Source organism: Oxyura jamaicensis, chromosome 11 (assembly GCF_011077185.1).
Source record: "Oxyura jamaicensis isolate SHBP4307 breed ruddy duck chromosome 11, BPBGC_Ojam_1.0, whole genome shotgun sequence".
NCBI lineage: Eukaryota > Metazoa > Chordata > Aves > Anseriformes > Anatidae > Oxyura > Oxyura jamaicensis.
In genome coordinates, this window is record NC_048903.1 from 20,112,127 (window position 1) to 20,124,348 (window position 12,222).

Consider the following 12,222-nt stretch of genomic DNA (forward strand, 5'->3'; position numbering starts at 1 on the left):
CCAGTTTGAGAAGAACCTGGACCGGCAGAAAGGTGAGCGGGGGGCTCGGCGGCGGCATCCTCCCTGCGCCCCCCCGCAGCTGCCCTGGCCCCGGTCACCGAGGGGCTGCGGCGCCCTGCGGCGTTCCTGGAGCCTCCTCCTTTTGCAGGGCGCGTGCTGTGCCTCTCCTGGCACCCCTCGGGGACACACATCGTGGCCGGCTCCATCGACTTCATCCGCGTGCTTGATGTCCGCTCAGGTAACGAGCTGCCCTGGCGACGGGGCACCGCTCCCCGCAGAGCCTGGGGTGTCCCCGGCCCCGGGGCAGCAGCAGCCGCGTGCCCCTGCTGCGTGGCTCCGCTGCAGCTCCCAGCCCAGGAGTCCTGCAGCGAGCTGGGCACGGGGAAGGGACCAGGCGAGGAGCCCGAGGTTGCCCTGCTCGAGGCAGGGAGGGAACCCGGTCCCACCCCGCTCCCTCTCCCACCCCAACCAATCCCTCCTGTACCCGTACCTCAGGCCGGACGGTGCAGAGGATCATGGTGAACTACCACGTGCCCAAGCCCAAGAAGCGCGAGTGCGTGGTGTGGGGCATCGCCTTCCTGTCCGACGGCACCGTCGTGAGCTCGGACTCGTTCGGGAGGGTGCAGTTCTGGGACTGGGAGCGGGGGACGCTGCTGGAGTCCCACACCGTCAGCACCTCGGCCGTCCTCTCGCTGGCTGTGTCAGAGGTAGGGCTCGCCCCTGCTCCCGGCAGCCCGTCGGCCTGTCCTCTGCGAGCTGCAGCCCTCTTTTCTCCCCCCCAGAAGGAGGACAGCATCGTGGTGGGCACCTCGACGGGGGCCACCTACCAGTTCCAGCTGCTGCCGGTGAAGGCGGGCAGCCAGGAGAAGCGCTGGGTGCGGACGAAGCCGTTCCAGTACCACACGCACGACGTGCGAGCCGTGGCACACAGCCCGACAGCTCTCATCTCCGGAGGTAGGGGCTGCGGGGCGCGCTCGCCAGGCAGCCTTGGGTGGCGGCGCCCCCCTGCTCACCGCGCTCTGCCCGGCTTCCAGGCCTGGACGCCCAGCTGGTGATCCGCCCGCTCATGGAGAAGATGCAGAGGAAGGGCTACGAGGCGGTGCTGCGCAAGTTCACCTTCCCCCACGTGAGTGGGTGCCGAGCGGGGTCCTGGGGCAGCTGCCCGGGGCGTGGGGCAGGCTCTGCGGGAGCAGCGGGGCCCTGCGGGGTCCCCTCCCCAGCCCTGGCACCCGGAGGCTCCCGCGATGGGGCTGGGAGCTGGCGAGCCTGTCCTGCTGGTCCTGCTGGGGCTCCCTCTCTGCTCCCATCCCACAGCACCTGAACCATTCCTCTCCACCCCCCCGGGGCGTTTCGGCTCGCCCCAGCCCTTTCTGCCCGGCTGTGGGCTCCTGACAGCGCGCCCGTTTCTGCCCGCAGCGCCGCCTCGTCTCCTGCGCCAGGAAAGCCCGGCTCCTCCTCTTCCAGTTCTCCCAGCACCTGGAGCTCTGGAGGCTCGGCTCCACCAATGAAACCGGTGAGCCCGCGGTGGCTGTCGGGTTCCAACGCCTGCGTTGTACCTTGGGGCAGAGCCCGCAGCGCCTGGGGCGCTTCACGGTGTGAGCAGCCCCGCTGCTGGGGGCTGCAGGGTGGTGGTTAACACCCTCCGGAGCTCTGCTGTGCTCGGCGCTGTGCTGCTGCTGAGAGCACGCTCTTCCCCCCGAGCTGGGTGGTTCCCGGGGAGCTCAGGCCTGGGGCGAGGCCGGGCAGGGGTCTGGGGGGGGTCCCTTGGTGCCCCTTGGCTGGCACCGCTCCCCCGGGCCCCCAGCTGCTCCCTGGGAGCTGTGCGGTTTCCACGTTTTTGCTGACGCGCTGCCTGCTTGGTTGTCGTCCCAGGAAAGGACGGCGAGGTCCTTCCCGTCTGCCGCATGCCCGAGCACCTCCTGCAGCTCAAGAGCAAGGTAGGGCTGGGCCGGGGCTGCAGGAGGCGGCTGGGAGGCTCTGCTCCCTCCCATGGCTGAGCTGCGGGGGCCAGCAGGGACCCGCTGCGGTGCCCAGCCCCATGAGGAGGGGTGTGCTGCCGGGGAGGCTCTGCGGGCCCCGCTCAGCACCTCCACGTCCCCAGGGTCCCGAGCACATCTACTGCAGCTGCGTCTCGCCCTGCGGCAGCTGGGTCGCCTACTGCACGGCCTCCCGCTTCCACCTCTACCGCGTGCAGCACGAGGGCAACGGCGTCAGCGTCAAGAAGGTGGGCGCGGGAGGGAGGGAAGGGCGCCGGGGGCAGCTGGCACGGCCGGGGAGCTCCCGGGGAGCGGGGGGTGACCGCCAGCGCTGCCTTCCTCCTCAGGTCCCCGGCGTGCCCAAGCTGCTGCTCCCGGCGTACCAGCTGCAGTGCGCCTCCGACTCGGGCCGGCTCTTTGTTGCCTCTGACCGAGGCTCCGTCCACGTCCTCCAGCTGCTGGAGCCGGGGGGCTGCAAACACCTGCACACGCTGCGCCCGCCCGCAGGTGGGGAGCGGGCACCGGGGTCTGCTGGGGGTGCAGGGCTGGGGCTCAGCACCTTGCTCACGCTTTTTGGGGGGGCTTTGTGGGTTCCTTCCCTGCCTCTGTGTCAGGGCCCTATGACGGGGAGGGGTGAGCCCAGGCCGGGCGGGGGGACGCAGGTCCGGGACGCCTGGGGGGAGGCTCGGTGGCTCCTTGTGCCGTCAGCACCCACTGGGGCGGGTGCGCGGCGTTCCCCCAGGCACGGCCGAGGCTGTTTACCTGCTGGCATCGAGCGCGGATGGGAACTGGCTGGCGGCGGTCAGCGGGGACTGGGAAATCCACATCTACAGCCTGAAACACTTCAAGGTAGGAGAAGGCGCTGGGGGGGCTGAGCGCTCTGTCCTGGGGTGCTGGGAGCACAGGCTCTGTGCCGAGGCCCCGCTGCATCCCCGGGGCAGGGAGGGAGAGGTCCCGCGAGGCACAGGGAAAAGTCTGGGGAGCAGAGACTGTCCCCGTGTGCCCCCAGCTTTGTCCCCTCCCGTTCCAGCACCACTGCACGGTGCCCACGTACAGCTGTGCCGTGACAGCGCTCGCCATCCACCCGGCCACCAACAACCTCGTCATCGCCTACGCGGACCAGCAGGTAGGAGCTGTCCCCGCTGCTGTCCCCGGCAGGATCCTGTCCCCCCGCAGCGCTCGCAGCCCGGCCGGGGGTGCTGTGTGCTGGCCCGGGGGGCGATGCTGGGGACTGGTGGTTGTGGGACTGTCCCCGTCCCCTGTCCTGCCCCGCAGCTCTTCGAGTTCAGCATCCCCGAGAAGCAGTACACGGCCTGGAGCCGCACGGTGCAGAACGGCGGGCTGCACAAGGCCTGGCTGGAGAGGGACTCGCACATCACCCACATCGCCTTCAACCCCCAGAACCCCGCGCACATCCTGCTGCACGACGTCTACATGTTCTGCGTCCTCGACAAGTCCCTGGTGAGCGGGGCCGGGGGCTCCCGCGGGGCTGCTTCTGCTGGCGGAGCAAGGGGAGGACACCGGGGGTACTGGGGATGGGGACACCGAGTGCCTGCGGTACCGGGGGGGGGGCAGGATTTGCACCCTGGGCCCGTCCCAGCGCCAAGGAGCGCGGGCGGCTGATGTTGTGTCCCCGCAGCCCCTGCCCGACGCCAGCACCCCGCTGCTCAACCAGAGCATCCTGAAGCAGCTCCCGGAGCCCGCCCGGAAGCGGCAGCTGCACGCCTTCAAGATCTGCAAGAAGTTCCAGGTGGGCTCACGGTCACCCACCCCTGCCCTAACCCCGGGCCGGGGCCTCCCGGTGCTCCGGGGGGGGCTGTGTTGGGGCTGGGGGTGCCCCGGCCCCCCGCTGACCCCCCCCCCCGCCGTGCCCGCAGCCGCTGCTGTTCGCCGAGCTGCTGGAGGAGAACCGCCTGGTGCTGGTGGAGCGGCCCCTGGCCGATCTCCGTGCCCAGCTCCCGCCGCCCGTGCAGCAGCAGCCATTCGGCACCTAGCGCCGCACAATAAAGCGCTGCCGCCACCGCCACCGGAGCTGGATCTGACTGGGGGGGCACGGGGGGGGCACCGGTAATGGGAGGGGGCGGGAGGGAGGGGCAGGGGAGGGGGCGCTGGTACCCGGCCAGGGGGCAGTGCCGGTACTGGAGGGGGCCGGGGGTGGAGGGGGCACCGGTACCGGGCCTGTACTGGGGGGGCTGTACTGGTACTGGGGGGCAGGGGACAGGTGCCGGTACCGGGATGAGGTACGGGGAGGGGGCAGTGGTTCTGGGCCGGGCTGTGTGTGGGGCAGGGCCGGTACCGGGCTGGTACCGGGGGGGGGGTGGGTGCCGTTACCGGGCCCGTACTGGAGGCAGACGGGGGGGTGGGTGCCGGTACTGGTATGGGGAGAGGGCACCGGTACCGGGACGGGCAGGGGTGTGTGTGGGGGCGCTGGTACCGGAGGGGGACGGGTCGGTACCGGGGCCCGGTACCGGGCCGGATAGGAGGAGGGGCCGCGGGTACCGGGACGGGGTGTGTGGGGGGGAGGGTGCCGGTACTGGGCCGGTACCGGGAGGGGACGGGGGAGCGGCACCGGTCCCGTGTGGGGGTGGGGGGGGGGCCGGCCCGGGGGGGGGAAGCGCCGGTCCCGGGCCGTGCCCGCGGGGCGGGCGGATCTCCCTTAGCGCTCTGCGGCCCCGCCTCCCGCTCGTCTCGGCCAATCCGAGCGGCGCCTCCCGCCAGCGCCCCGCCCCCTCGGTCGCGGCGGCCCAATGGCGCGGCGCCATGCGGGCGGGGGCGTGTCCCGGGCCGCCCCGCCCCCCGGCCGCCCGCCCGCCGCCCGGCGCAGCGGCGGCATGGCCGTGTGGACGCGCGCCGCCAAGGCGGGGCTGCTGGAGCTGCTGCTGCGGGAGCGCTGGGTGCGGGTGGCGGCCGAGCTGAGCGGCGAGGCGCTGAGCCTCACGGCCGAGCCCGGCGAGCCGGCGGCCGAGCAGCTCAACGGCGTGCCCAACGGGGGTGGAGGAGCGGCGGAACCGGCGGGGAGCGGCGGCGGCGTGCGGCGGGTGCGGGTGGTGAAGGCGGAGGCGGGCGGGCTCGGCATCAGCATCAAGGGCGGCCGCGAGAACCGCATGCCCGTGCTCATCTCCCGCATCTTCCCGGGGCTGGCGGCGGAGCGCAGCGGGGAGCTGCGCCTGGGCGACGCCATCCTCGCCGTTAACGGCGTCGACCTCCGCGACGCCACCCACGACCAGGCCGTGCAGGCGCTGAAGCGAGCCGGGAGGGAGGTCGTCCTGGAAGGTACCGGCACCCCCCGGCCCCTGGTGTCCCCCCCCCGGCGTCACCCCCGGCCCCGGCGTCCCCACCCAGTGCCCCCCCGGTCCCCGGTGCCCCCCCCCCCCCGGTGCCCCTCCTTCGCGTCTCCTCCCTGCCCTCGGTGTCCCTCCCGGTGTCCCCCCTGGTGTCCCCTACCTCTGTCCCCCGCGCCCCGTTTCCGGCTCCCTGGTCCCCCCTCGTCCCCCAGCCCCAGACGTGGCCTCCCCGCCTGTCCTGCCCCCACCCGCCGTGGGGGGCCCGGTCGTGTCCCCGCTACCAGCACGGGACACAGCTGTCCCCCTCCTGAGCTGGGGACGGTGACACCCCCCCGACAGAGCTGGGCCCCCCAGCTGCCGTGTCACCACCCGGTGCCCCCCGGCTCGGCTGCGGTGCCCCGGGGGCTCCCCGTGGTGCCAGCCCCGGTGTGGCTCCGAGGGCGGCTGCGCCCGGGCTCGGTGCCTGCGGTGAAGCCGGCGCAGGGCTGGTCCGGCACAGCGGCTGGCTCCTGCCCGACCTGTTCCCCAGCAAGCTGGGGCAGGACCTGCCCGGTGCGGCACTGCCGGTGCCACCACTGCCTGCACGGGTCCCCGGTGCCCCGCGCGCCCTCCTGCCCCCACACCTGCCGGGGCCGCGTGCCGCTGCGAGGGCGTGTGGGGATTTGTGCGGCTCAGCTGCCCCCGACGGCCCCGGGGCACCGGGGGACGAGGAAGGGACGAGGAGGGGCGGCCGTGCCTCGGCACAGCTCCCACCTCGCCTCCCAGCCCGCGGCCGCCCGCTGTTGTTTTTGGCAGAGCAGACGCTGACTTGTTGCCTGACTGCCCCGCGTGCCCCGTGCCGGATTTGGTGCCTCTCCTCTCCTCCGGCACCGTGGCCCTCCGCTCCCGTCTGGCACCGTGCCGCTCGGTCCTGTCCCGCAGGAGCCCCACGCGTGTCTGTCCCTCGCTTCCCAGCCAGCCGCTGGGCACGGCTGCCCCTTCCCGTGGGACGATCCCACTCCAGGGGTGCGTGGGGTTGCAGCAGTGCCCAGCATCGCCCCTCCAAAAAGGGTTGGAGACTCCGGTGCCGGCTGCACCGTCCCCGGGAGGCCCCAACAGCGTGGGGCAGGCAGGGGCCGTGATGCCCAGACACCGGCATCAAGCGCTGCACCCTCTCTCCAGCACCGGGCTTGATCGTGGGGACCTGCGGTGGGTGCCCTCCTCCTGGGGCTGCCAGGGCACGGCACGGTGTGACCTGGTGTGCTCGTGGCACGGTGGAGAGGAGCCCTGCTGCATTTCTGCAGGAGCTGGGGGCCGAACTCTGGGCCCTTGGGCCCTGCTGGCCGGGGAGGTTGGCAAAGAGGAAGAAGGGTGGTGAGAGGAAACCCGCACCCCTGGGTGGCGAAAGCGCTGCGGTGCCGGCAGGAGGGGGCTGCGTGGGGCCGGGGTCAGCGGTGCCTGGGAGCACCCAGGGAGCACCCGGGGGTCTCAGCCCTGCTGACACCAGCGCCAGCCCGCCGGGTGCACGCAGGGAGAGCAGCCGCCTTCCTGCGGCAGGCTGCGCGAGGGTGCAGCAGCGCTGGGTTTCCTTTGCGGTGAGCGCGTAGGCGGGCCGTGCCGTGCCGTGCCACGACAGCCGTGCCAGGACGGGGCTGTGCAGGTGCCGTGCCCCCCGTACCCCACCGGCACGGGGACTCCCTGCCCGTGCCGTGCAGGACCACGGCCGGGCTGTGTCCCCGGGCAGAGGCTGGCTGCAGCCACCCCACCTGCTGCCGGCCACCCCGGGGCTGGGGCGCGTTTCCTGCGGTGGCCGAGCCTGCGCAGCCCGGCACGCCGTGCCGAGGGGGCGGCCGGGGCTCGGCTGCTGCAGGAGGCAAACTGCTGGGGCGCTTTTACCATCCGCGGCCACCTGTAGCCTGCTGGCCTGGCCGTGGTTTGCTGTGCCGTGGCTGCACCGCCAGTGCATGCTCTGCTCCCCGTCCCCAACCTCGGCTGGAGGCTGCCAACGTCTGGCCGCCAGCTGCTGAGCAGCCCTGGGGGGACGCTGCCCCCTGAGCCCCCTGCCCGCACCCGTCCACCTTGGGCGCTGCGCTGCCCGCTGGGGATTAAAGGTGCGTGGGGAAGGCGTAATCCGGGGATAAGCGCGGCGGGAGGCTAATATTAACTCCTTGGCTGCCCCAGCAAGGGCAGGCGGCTTGTGGCAGCGCGTCCCCCTCCCTCTGCTCGGGGTCTGCAGCCCCGCTGCCCCCCGTCGCGCTGCCCCGCACGGGCACCACAGCAGCACTGCTGCCGGTGCTTCCCCCATGGCCATGCGTGGCCTACTTGGCCGTGGGGAGCTGCGTTTCGCAGCTGTATTTCACAGCAGATTAAAGCTTTGCTTTTTTTTTTTTTCTGATTTTAATTCCCTGCTGCCCTGTGGTGTGCCGGGGCTGCTGTTCCCAGCACGGCTCCTTCTCCCTCGCAGCCAGACCAGGGCGGCAGCTGCAGAGGTTGGGAACCCCTGGCTGCGTCCAAGCGTGCGGCTTTCCTGCTCGTCCTCAGCCCTGCTCTGGCACGCAGCGCCGCACGCTCGCTGGCGCCGACGCTCCCTGACATCTTGAACGAGTTGGAGTTCCCCGAGCGTGACAGCAGGGAGCAGGGCCCTTCGCGGGGCCGCTGGTGCTGGCGAGCCCGAGGAGCTCGGCCGGCTGGGGGCCGCGTGGGGGCCGTGGGGACAGCACCCAGCCAGCGATGGGTGTCAGCGAGCTGCGTCCTAGCACGCTGCTGCGCTCGGCGGGGCCGCGCTGCTGCCTGTTTGGGGAGGGACGGTCCGTGGGGAAACGGGGCCGGTGCCTCCTTCCTTCCTCCCAGCCTGGAGAGGAGCACGGAGCCGGGGACATCCTGGCTGGAAAGTCCTCGTCCTCCTCCCGCTCCCGGGGGCCTCGAGTGCCTGTGGCGCTGGAAACTTGGACAGTGGTGTCCCGCAGGGCGGGCCAGGATGGGCTGCAGGCTGACCTCCCGCCCGGGCCATTGTGCTGCGCCGCCGGCCCCTTCCGATCCCCGCGCCCTGACGGTACTGGGATGAGCCCCCGGCGCCCCTCGTGCCGCCGGCTCCCAGCCAGGGGTCGCGGGTCCCCGGCCCCGGGGGGGCGTCCCCATCCCTCTGCGCTCCGGTCCCCACGGGCTCCCCCATCCCTAACACTGCCCGTTGCTCTGTCCCCAGTGAAGTTCATGCGGGAGGTGACGCCCTACATTAAGAAGCCGTCGCTGGTGTCGGACCTGCCCTGGGAGGGGGCCGCCCCGCAGTCGCCCAGCCTGAGTGGCAGCGAGGACTCGGGCTCGCCCAAGCACCACGGCGCCCGGGACCGCAAGGTCATCCCGCTCAAGATGTGCTTCGCCGCCAGGAACCTCAGCATGCCCGACCTGGAGAACCGGTGAGGGGGAGGCAGGGGGGGGTTCCCGGGACGCGTCGCGGCGGCGCTCAGGAAATGCTCGGCGGTTTGGCCGGGGCCCAGGGCTGCGCCGTGCCCCCTCCCCGGGCCCCCGCGGCGCTGGCAGCCCGCCCGCCCCGAGCCCCACGTCCGGCTGCGTTTGCAGGCGTTGGTCCAGGTCCTGCCCGGCTGGGCGGCCCCGTTGTGTGCGGGTGGTGGCGGGGGGACGGGGACGCACCCCGCGGCGCCCCGTCCCAGCGCCCTGTCCCCTGCAGGCTGATCGAGCTGCACTCGCCGGACAGCAGGAACACGCTGATCCTGCGCTGCAAGGACACAGCCACGGCGCACTCGTGGTTCACGGCGCTGCACGCCAACATCACCGCCCTGCTGCCGCAGGTGCTGGCCGAGCTCAACGCCACGCTGGGCGGCGGCGCGGGCGGCCGCGAGGTGAAGCACATCGCCTGGCTGGCCGAGCAGGTACCGGGGCGCTCGGGGGCTGGCACCGCACGGCGGTGTCCTTGCCCTGCGAGGCCGGGGGTTTGGCTGCCGGGGGCTGTGGCTGCCCCTCACCGTGACCCCGTCTCCGTCAGGCGCGCCTGGACGGCGGGCGGCAGCAGTGGCGGCCGGTCCTGATGGCGGTGACGGAGAAGGACCTGCTGCTCTACGACTCCATGCCCTGGACGCGCGACGCCTGGGCCTCGCCGTGCCACAGCTACCCGCTGGTGGCCACCAGGTGGGCTGGGGCCGGGGGGCTGCGGCCGCGTGCGTGGGGCACGGCGCCGTCCCCGCGCCCCTGACGTCCCCCGTGTGTCCCCAGGCTGGTGCACTCGGGCTCGGGGCGCCACTCGCCCTCGCTGGGCTCCGACCTGACCTTCGCCACCCGGACGGGCTCGCGCCAGGGCATCGAGATGCACGTCTTCCGCGTGGAGACGCACCGGGACCTCTCCTGCTGGACGCGGGTGCTGGTGCAGGGCTGCCACGCCGCGGCCGAGCTCATCAAGGAGGTGTCTGTGGGTGAGTGCGCGCTGGCACTGGGGGGCTCTGCCCGCAGGGAATGGGTTGGGAAGCAGCAGGTCCCATGTCCCCAGAGCACTGCTGGGGACACTCAGCGTGACAGCAGCCCTGCCTCCTCCACCTCCCGGGGGCAATGCTGGGGTGGGAGACACAGGACCCCCACGACCTGGGGACGCTCGCTCCCCAAACCCCCCTGGGTTCGCGTCCCCGAGGCCACCAGAGTGGGGGCGGCACAAGGGCAGTGCCAAGGCTGCCTCGGGTGCGTGCAGGGACCTGAGGGCCTGCCTGTGCCCTTAGGCTGCACGCTGGGCGGGCAGGAGGTGAAGCTCTGCATCCACTACGAGGGCGGCTTCACCGTCTGCCGCGAGGAGGGGGGCGGCAGCGTCCTCTTCCGCTACCCCTACGAGAAGCTGAAGATGTCGGCGGACGACGGCATCAGGACCCTCTACCTGGACTTCGGGGGCCCCGAGGGGGAGCTGGTGAGGATGGGAACCCCCCCCAGGCTCTAAGGGACTGCCGGGGTCGCGGTGCCGGGGGTGCCCCCGCGCTCTGACGCCGCTCTCACCTTCCCTCCGCAGGCGCTGGACCTGCACTCCTGCCCCAAGCCCATCGTCTTCATCTTGCACACCTTCCTCTCGGCCAAAGTCACCCGCATGGGGCTGCTGGTGTAGGCGACGGCCCCGCAGCCCCCGACCCCAACCCCGCAGCACGAAGCAGCCGGAGGAAGCACGGAGCCCCCGCGCCCCCCTCCTGCCGCACCAGTGCCTTGGGGCCGGGACTGCCCCCTGCCGCGGCACGGGGGGGCTCCAGCAGCACCCCCTCCGGTCCCGAAGCCATCTCCCATCTCACCGCCTGTGCCTTGGAGCGGGGCCGCTGCTCCCCACACCCCATGGGACTGGGGCTGGGCGCTGCGTGTGGCCGCTCAGCCCCCCGGGGGTCTTGTCTTAAAAATTTGGGCACTCAGGGGAAAGCCGGGACCCGGTCCCACGGTGCTGGTGCGGGCGGGGGGTTTGGGCCCCCTCCGTGCTGCTCCCAAACTCTAAGAGCCAGAAAACAAACGCCGTCTCCTTCCTGGGGACGGGGTCGCCCCGGGCTGGGGGCTGCGGGGCCCCTCTGGGGGGAGGGCTGCCCTGCGGCTTTGGGGAGGGAGGCGCAGATTTATGCACTTTCGCTTTTTGTACTTTACCTCTGACCCTCGCGTGGGGACAGGCTGGGGGCCGGGGGTGTCCCCATTGTGCCCCCGGCCAAACTCCGCAAATGTTTCTGCTTCCCGCGGGGCTCCGGGGGCCATGGGGCGCGCCGCAGGCAGAGCCCCCTCCCCACGGCCCCGGGCCGCGCAGCCCCTTCTATTTTTGTACTCTTTGTAAATCGCTATTTATACAAAGCCTCCCTGGCTGGGCTCTCACTCTTGCTCCCGGGACTGTGGGGTACGGCACGGCGCAGCCGGGGGGTGCTGTGAGGGGCAGTGCCTGGTACAGCCCTTGCATGGGACGTGCACGTGTCTGCACACACCCACACACACACAGACACAGACACACACACACACACCCCGCGTGCTGGGGGGCTCGGGGTGTGCACTGCGTGGGGGGTGGAGGCCACGGGTGTGCAGTGTGTGGGCATCGTGCACGGGGGGGGCAGTGTGTGTGGGCTGGCGGTGCGTGGGGTGTGCACAGCGTGGGAGATGGGGGTGTGCACGGGGGTGTGCACGGGGTGTGTGCGTGTAAGGTGTGTGTGTGCTGTGCACAGTGTGTAAGGTGTGTGTGTGAGGTGTGTGTGTGCTGTGCACAGTGTGTAAGGTGTGTGCTGTGTGAGGTGTGTGCACTGTGTGCAAGCTGTGTGTCCGTGTGCTATGAACAGACTGTGTAAGGGATGTGCAATGCAAAGTGTGCAAGCTGTGCTGTGCGTGTGCTATGCGCACGGTGTAAGGGTGTGCACTAGAGTGTGTGCAAGGTGTGCACACTGTGTAAGGTGTGTGCACGCTGTGTAAGGCACACACACACACACACACACACACACACTGGGTGTGTGCTATGCACGCTGTGTAAGGTGTGTGCACGCCGTTGGGGCCGTGCACGCCGGGGTCCGTACGCTGCGTGCACGCGCCCTGTACCCGTGCACGCGCTGTGCACGCGCTGTGCCCGCGGGGCGGAGCACGAGTGGGCGTGGCTAACGGGGGCGTGGCTAAAGGAGAGGCGTGGCCAACGGGGGGCGTGCCCGAGTCGGCCCCGCCCCGCGGTCCCGGCGGGTGCCAGCAGGGGGCGCTGCCGCCGCCGCCGCCTCCCAGAGCCGCAGTCGCGGGCGGTCCCGGCAGGGCCCCGCCGCCCAGAGCCGCGCCGGGCCGGGCCGTACCGGGCCGTACGGGGCCGTACCGGGCCGGGCCGGGCCGCGCCGGGCCGGGCAGCGCCGTTCCGTGCCGGGCAGGGCCGAGCCGCGCCAGCGGCGGCCGCCACCGTGCGATGCGATGACCACGACCACCCTGCAGGTACCTCCCGCCCCGACACCGAGGGGAAGGCCCGGCCCTGCCCGGCCCCGGCCCCGGCCCCGCTGCGGGCGGCCGCG

At 72.2% G+C, this 12,222-nt stretch overlaps 3 protein-coding genes across 3 annotated transcripts in view; all 3 read left to right on the forward strand.

Moving 5' to 3' along the window:
• The window catches only part of UTP4 (UTP4 small subunit processome component), a 6,170-nt gene extending 2,175 nt beyond the window's left edge, over window positions 1-3,995 (forward strand). Inside the window, exons 2-15 of the mRNA XM_035337079.1 lie at window positions 5-32; window positions 149-238; window positions 496-707; window positions 783-954; window positions 1,035-1,126; window positions 1,417-1,513; window positions 1,873-1,937; window positions 2,102-2,224; window positions 2,324-2,483; window positions 2,719-2,825; window positions 3,007-3,102; window positions 3,252-3,437; window positions 3,616-3,726; window positions 3,854-3,995. Of these exons, the coding sequence (XP_035192970.1) occupies window positions 5-32; window positions 149-238; window positions 496-707; window positions 783-954; window positions 1,035-1,126; window positions 1,417-1,513; window positions 1,873-1,937; window positions 2,102-2,224; window positions 2,324-2,483; window positions 2,719-2,825; window positions 3,007-3,102; window positions 3,252-3,437; window positions 3,616-3,726; window positions 3,854-3,970 (1,656 nt within the window). The 3' untranslated portion in view covers window positions 3,971-3,995. The remainder of the gene's footprint in view (window positions 1-4; window positions 33-148; window positions 239-495; window positions 708-782; window positions 955-1,034; window positions 1,127-1,416; window positions 1,514-1,872; window positions 1,938-2,101; window positions 2,225-2,323; window positions 2,484-2,718; window positions 2,826-3,006; window positions 3,103-3,251; window positions 3,438-3,615; window positions 3,727-3,853) is intronic.
• A 765-nt stretch (window positions 3,996-4,760) lies between these two features.
• On the forward strand, window positions 4,761-11,047 carry SNTB2 (syntrophin beta 2). The gene is made up of 7 exons (XM_035336816.1): window positions 4,761-5,249; window positions 8,442-8,652; window positions 8,925-9,126; window positions 9,240-9,382; window positions 9,467-9,663; window positions 9,961-10,142; window positions 10,242-11,047. Exons 1-7 carry the CDS (start codon window positions 4,808-4,810, stop codon window positions 10,332-10,334), a joined length of 1,470 nt encoding a protein of 489 aa, XP_035192707.1. The 5' UTR covers window positions 4,761-4,807; the 3' UTR covers window positions 10,335-11,047.
• A 297-nt stretch (window positions 11,048-11,344) lies between these two features.
• VPS4A (vacuolar protein sorting 4 homolog A) overlaps window positions 11,345-12,222 on the forward strand; it is a 3,892-nt gene continuing 3,014 nt past the window's right edge. The window contains exons 1-2 of the mRNA XM_035337080.1: window positions 11,345-11,383; window positions 11,710-12,167. Coding sequence (XP_035192971.1) covers window positions 11,345-11,383; window positions 11,710-12,167 — 497 coding nt within the window. The remainder of the gene's footprint in view (window positions 11,384-11,709; window positions 12,168-12,222) is intronic.

Bases quoted from the DNA above. Each gene is read 5' to 3' on its own strand.
- SNTB2 (XM_035336816.1), top strand. From the start codon at position 4,808: ATGGCCGTGTGGACGCGCGCCGCCAAGGCGGGGCTGCTGGAGCTGCTG. The intron at 8,653-8,924 runs GTGAGGGGGAGG...TGTCCCCTGCAG, and splicing joins ATGCCCGACCTGGAGAACCG to GCTGATCGAGCTGCACTCGC. The intron at 10,143-10,241 runs GTGAGGATGGGA...TTCCCTCCGCAG, and splicing joins GGGGCCCCGAGGGGGAGCTG to GCGCTGGACCTGCACTCCTG.